This window comes from Lates calcarifer, linkage group LG17, assembly GCF_001640805.2.
Source record: "Lates calcarifer isolate ASB-BC8 linkage group LG17, TLL_Latcal_v3, whole genome shotgun sequence".
NCBI classification, from domain to species: domain Eukaryota; kingdom Metazoa; phylum Chordata; class Actinopteri; family Centropomidae; genus Lates; species Lates calcarifer.
The window spans coordinates 24304343-24310342 of record NC_066849.1 but is presented as its reverse complement, the minus strand read 5'-3'; the positions used below and the strand labels follow the sequence as shown (position 1 = coordinate 24310342).

The 6000-nt window shown below is 40.6% G+C and overlaps 1 protein-coding gene across 1 annotated transcript in view; it reads right to left on the bottom strand.

Moving 5' to 3' along the window:
* Window positions 1-2403: 2403 nt before the first annotated feature.
* The window catches only part of brinp3a.2 (bone morphogenetic protein/retinoic acid inducible neural-specific 3a, tandem duplicate 2), a 43372-nt gene continuing 39775 nt past the window's right edge, over window positions 2404-6000 (bottom strand). The window contains exons 8-9 of the mRNA XM_018670912.2: window positions 4555-4897; window positions 2404-3719 (exon numbers count right to left, since the gene is read on the bottom strand). Of these exons, the coding sequence (XP_018526428.1) occupies window positions 2949-3719; window positions 4555-4897 (1114 nt within the window). The 3' untranslated portion in view covers window positions 2404-2948. The remainder of the gene's footprint in view (window positions 3720-4554; window positions 4898-6000) is intronic.

Here is a 6000-nt window from a genome sequence, read left to right as displayed (position 1 = left end):
TGTAAATCATAAACAGAGAATTTAATCAAGCAGATTTACAGTGAATCACATGGGCTTTTCTTCCCTCTGTTATCTTTGATTGACAGACTTCTAAAAGGTCAGAGCTTCTCTAATCAAAGCTCTCCTCTTGCCACCCACTCTCACTGTCATAAGGGAGGCTACTTGGAGTCACCGATGGAATAAAAACCTGAGCTATTTACAAGCTCGCAGTAATGAATTATGACTAGCTGCCTCTGCAGGACAGGTTTTTAGAACTAGTCTGGTAATTGCACAATAAGCAGAGTGCTGTTAAACATCATAATTATAGGTATACTACCTTGGGATCTTTTTATTTTGCTGGAGTAGGAACACGTAAGGAGGGAAGAATTATTTTTCAGTCCTCCATTTCCATTTTTCTTTGAAAACACCATCCATATCCCTAATTACTCAGATTGTGGATGTGTAATTAATTTTTTGGTGAAGATGAGTAAAATGTATTAGTGTTTTTCCTTTGCAGTTTCCCGTTTTGTGATCCCTTTCCCTCCCGTGCACAGGATTATAAAAGGGTTTGACTACCTAAGGGTTTGTCATCTAGCTGTGAGGGACCATTTTTGTGAATTTGTGAATTTGTGACCTCAGAGTTGAAACAAAGTCACCACGGACTCACAAACACAACCAGAGGTGCTGTCTCTCATTCTGTCAGAGCTGCTCCTTTTATGCCGTGTTGAAGCACTCATTTCCTCAATGTAATTGACATGGCTGTATCCAGGAAAAGACATGCTGACGTTCAGTAATACATTCCACCACTCACACATCCCATCAAACACCACTCAGCCATGTACAGCTCTCGTCCAACGCAGCTTGTGACATGAGTTGGAGCTGATAGGAGGAGCAGACAAATTGAGGTGATGACTGTTAACCTTCACAGGTGCTTGACTTCCCTTTGGTGTCACTAAGGCATGTATATGTTCACAGATTAGAGGTGGCAACTTATACTTGACATTAATAATTCAGAACAAATCGTTCATCTACAGTCCAGAAGCACAACAGTGTTTTATCAGTCACTGAACTAAAAGTCCATATATTTGTGAATCTGAGTCTGAACCTACCAATGACTGAAACAGAACCTACACATCTGAAGGTGGCTGATTGCATTCTCTCCACCTATTACCCAACCCAGTTTTACTTTATGCTTCCATCGCTTGCCAGAGTAACATATACTCAAAACTGTACTCAATAGTTTGTTGAGCTGCTATACCCTTACACTGGACAGGAAGTGATGTGTACTTCTTAGTTTAATTGGTATTTCTGCCATCACCTTGCCTAAACTGGCCATGCAGCAGAAGCAGTACATCAGCACCACAATAGCAGCAGCTGATGTCCTCTGTCAGTGTCTACACTGGATCCGTTCAGCCAAAGTACCACTGTGTACTCAAGACCTCACAGCCCAGTACACAAGCATATCTGTTTGTGTAAGTGATAAGCAAGAGTGAAAGTGGTGACAAAGGCTTCAGATCACAGTTACGCATGTAAAGTGTGAGTGAGGCACAAGCCAAGTACACAGCTGTTGTAGCCAGCTGCAATGGTTAAAATGCAATGTATCTATTCATCCATCAAACAGAAGCCTGGAAAGAGTGGGCATGTGGCTCAAACAATCATGAAGATATCATGAAAGCAGCAAACCTATTTCCCACAATTCATACAATAAACATGGCCTGAAAATAGCATTCAACAACACTGACACCTGGACTCAGTACATGTAGTATAGCAGGCCTCTGCCCTTAACTTGCTGCATACTGCATGTTGTTTGTGCACCACTAAATAAGACTCAGCAGAAAATGAACTTGATAGCTTCACAGCATATTTCAGTAAAGCTGTAATTAAAATGGTGAATGTACTTTTTTTCACTGTTCAAACATAACATAGTTTCAATTTCACACTAGCTTACCTGATTGGATTACATACAGTGTTTAACTTTAACAAGGGCTGTTGTTTGTTCTTAAAGAGCATGACAAACAATAAGTTTCCATTTGAATTGTTGTAAAAATTAATTCTCATTTTTTAGAATAACTCTATGAAGAGGAGTGGGAGTTTAAGAGATTGAAAAAACAAACAAACAAAAAAACACAAACAAAAACACAAAAAACTTTGTGTAGCATCTTTTTAACTTGTTTGTTTGAGTTGTTGGTGTGAATGATTTGATTTTTGGATTGTTCAAGCTTATACAAAGTTTCTAAGGTGAATTTCTGTTAAGTGATCAGAAAATGTTGAGACACATAGAAGTAATTGCAGAAACAAAATAATCTGAACAAACCTGTGTGGCTGTTATGATCACTTGGATCCAGTTAATTTACAATGACCCTGATCTGTCAAGACTTTTTAAAGGTATTAAAAGTATCATGAAAAATGTACAAACAGCTGGAATCTGTTATAACATGATGTTTTTAATATCAATTTATCTACAAAATCTTTACTGACACCACTGTATTCTGTCTTCATGGAAAGTGCACTGTCACTGAAGCAAAGGAACATATAAAAATTACAAACAAACAGACTGTACCATTTTTACCATAAAATGTCCATTGATTTGGCATTGGTACTTACAGTATAAATGAGCAGAATCATATTGAAACAGGATGGTTCAACTTTATGTAGTGGTATCTGGATTTCTACTGTAGAATTCTTTTGTTAAAGAGTTTGTTCTTGAGAAACAGTTGTGCATTTTCTTTCTGATCCACCTCATTTTTTTTTTATAATATAGCACTGAAGTTAGTCGCCACAAAACAAAAACCATAACAACCAGATGAGTACATTCTTCAGCTGTCCACAGCTGGTCCTCTCCTGATTAACCAAACAGTTTGGTAATCCATAGAGACAGAGCACGACTTTAAGCCACAACGGGCACAATTCTTTTGTCCAGGAATTCTCTTCGAGGCCATTTACAGTCCAGATCTCCCTTCAAGCAGCTGTTAACTGCACAGTTTGGTGGTCTCGTAATCCATTGAATTGGGCAGACGTGAGCTGAAGGCCTGTAAGGAGGCATGAATGCGAACCACCTCACTGGCAGTCAGTTTGAGTCGGTGCCGGAGAAGACAGGCAAACAGATCCAACCTCTGTTGACCTGGAGGGGACAGCCGGTTCACCCTGTCTCGTATCTCCAGGAGCTGAAGCATGGCTGTGTCCTGGGAACCTTGGGTATATGGGTAGTCCAGCTGCAGAATCAAGTCACGGATCGCTTCCGGGTCAAAGTGCATGCTGTAGCCAAAGACCTGGATGCTGTTGATCTTCATGTAGCCCAGGTTCCGAGCAGGATCTGTCATCTCCAAAGGCTCGTAATAAACACTGTCATTCACTCCATCTTGAGTCTTTATCCTGCTCCGAAGGTAGATATGAATGGTTTCAAAGAACGTCTTCCACTTGTTGCCCAGTGTCAGGGTCCAGTTATAGCACTCAAAGGGTAGGTCCAGCTTGGTGGCCTGCCAGTCTGGAAAACTGTTCTCATTGACAGGGATGTACCAGCTCTCTGAATGGCTCCCTCCAAAGGGATTAATGTAGAGAGTGAGGACAGGCTCCAGGGTGCTGTTCTTTGTAAGGCAGATCTGGAGGGATATTCCTAGCAGCATGTGGACCATGTTGGACTTGTACTTGTTGCTCTTCAGTGTCAGTAACATCCTCTTTCTCCATGATGGGTCAAACCAGCTGTTGAGTCGCATGTCATTGCTGATGAAGATGGCATGGACCTAACAAAAAAACAAGCATGAAAACATCAAATTCATATGTGCAGTGCAAAAAAAACATAAATGCAAGATCACAACTTTTGAGTTTGAATTATTAGCTGCAAGGTGTATCTTTTTGGCTTCTTTTCAGGAGGGATGACATGCAACAAAAGGCACCTGGTTCAAGCACAAAACTGGCACATTATGGTTAGGAGGCCCATGTCTTATGCCACATCTAATCAACATTTCAGGCCATGTGACATGTTTGGGCCCCAAACAAAATGTGTTTTTTTTTCTCATGTGCAGTGATTTTTAAAGAAACAGCTATTAGACAATGAAGAATAAAACAAATATTCTAATGCTCATCTGCTATGGACCCAATAAGAACTTTTTTTGACACCCAGTGAGCACCTTTCGTTGAAATTATCGGGGTATTATCTTGGAACAAGGGTTTTCCATGGTCAAGAATGACCCTTCAAGCTTACCTCTGGTTTTGCTCTGGGTCACTTCTGGTATTGTATATTACACTGCTGAACCAGGTTTTATAAAATATAACAATACCTGTATCAGCAACATGTCAAATCTACACAAAACAGAATTGATTTTGTGTAATACTATTCTGTATTCTAATCAAAGAACCACAAACTGCCTGAGATGGATAGAACATCAAAACATGGTACAAACAAATACAAGGAAAAACATGGGGAACTATAAAGTTCCTCAGTAGCCAGAAGGGCAAGGCTTTGTAATGCTGAGTGGCTCCCATGAGTAAATGTATCTTCCTGAGGCTACTGCTGTGAAAGACAGCTCAGCTCTCAGTCAGCCTGACATGATTAAACAAAGGCTAAAAGAAAAATACCTCTAGCCTGCGGTCAGCTCTCTGCAGTAGGTAGCCTAGCTCCAAATCTTGGAGGTCCGTCTCAAATCCCAGGTAGTTCTCTGTAGAGTCTGCCACCATGGGCCTGCAGACCCCCTGCATCAGGGCGAAGCCCGGGTTGCAGCTCCCACAGCGGGTGTGGTTGTCTGGTGCGCATGCTGCGCAGGCCGAGCCTTCTCCAACAGCGCAGGGTGGAGGCAGCTGACAGGGGCTGTGTTCATATCGGCAGCTGCAGCTGTGAAGCTCCTCAGAGAATGCACCAAGCTGGTTATTCTCTGAGCAGTACAGGAGAGACTGGAAATGACTGAGCCAGTAGGACTGAGGCCTGATCCAGGGAAGGAGGAAAAAGAGAGAGAGAAGCAGAGAAGCAGAGAAGCAGGGAGAGAGAGTGGAGTTAGAGTTTGAACTGGTTTAATAGACAGAAACTTTATTAGGTCCAGGGCACCTGTCTGGGTATGCAGACAGCTTGCTTGTTAAAAATATAAGGTATAATTAGCATAATATAAAGCATACAATCAGGCCTGAGAGGATTCTTGTAAGCATGGTTTAGGTAATATACAGGTCAAGAAACCTCTGTGAAACCTCTCTTTTTGTAAGTTACATAACCATCATTTAAACAACATTTCAGACATTCAGTTCGTTGCAGTGCTACACAGCAAAATACTGTTTAACCCCTTGATGCCTGAATGTATTTACAATTGTATAAAAAAAAATAATTATTTATGTATTTGCTTTCAAGCTGACGCTATCTCGGCTGCAGTTTGAATGCAAACGGTATGATGCGAATTCGCGACAATTGGCGTTAAGGGGTTAAAACACAGATGTCAAAAACACTTTTCACCAAATTATTTGGACAAATGATAATTGAGTTCTCTCTATTACAACTGAGCAAACTCCATCCACCAATGAAGGTCATAAGATGTGGTTAATGCTTCTGGAAAATATTCTACAATCAAACTCAAACAAATTTAGCTTAGTTTAAACCTAAACCTCTAATTTCTGACTAAATAACCAAATCAATGCTGTTTGACTGGAAGATGTGTGTTATAAGTAACTAAATACAGTATGATTGCTGTTGACAGACACAATGGTTTAAGCATCTCAAAATTATTGTTCCTCTGGGATGTAGCATATGTAGTCATTACAGCGTTTGCAGTTTTATCCTAAATAGGTAAATCTTTCAGGACATCTTTAATAATCATTTGGAAGTATTTGCAGGAACATCTTCATGTTATTGAGTTAGCCTTGCCTGAGTCTTTCCCGTGTTCAAGTATTTGTTGTCCTTAAGTGCCTGATAAGTGTAGGTTACACATGCAAAGAGTATGGGCACAAACACTGGTGTTTGAAAAGGAAGAGAAAGTGGGAGACAGGAGAGAGGGAGGAAGTTGTCTTTGATCAGTTTGTGACATAAATATTAGAAGTGCGCTG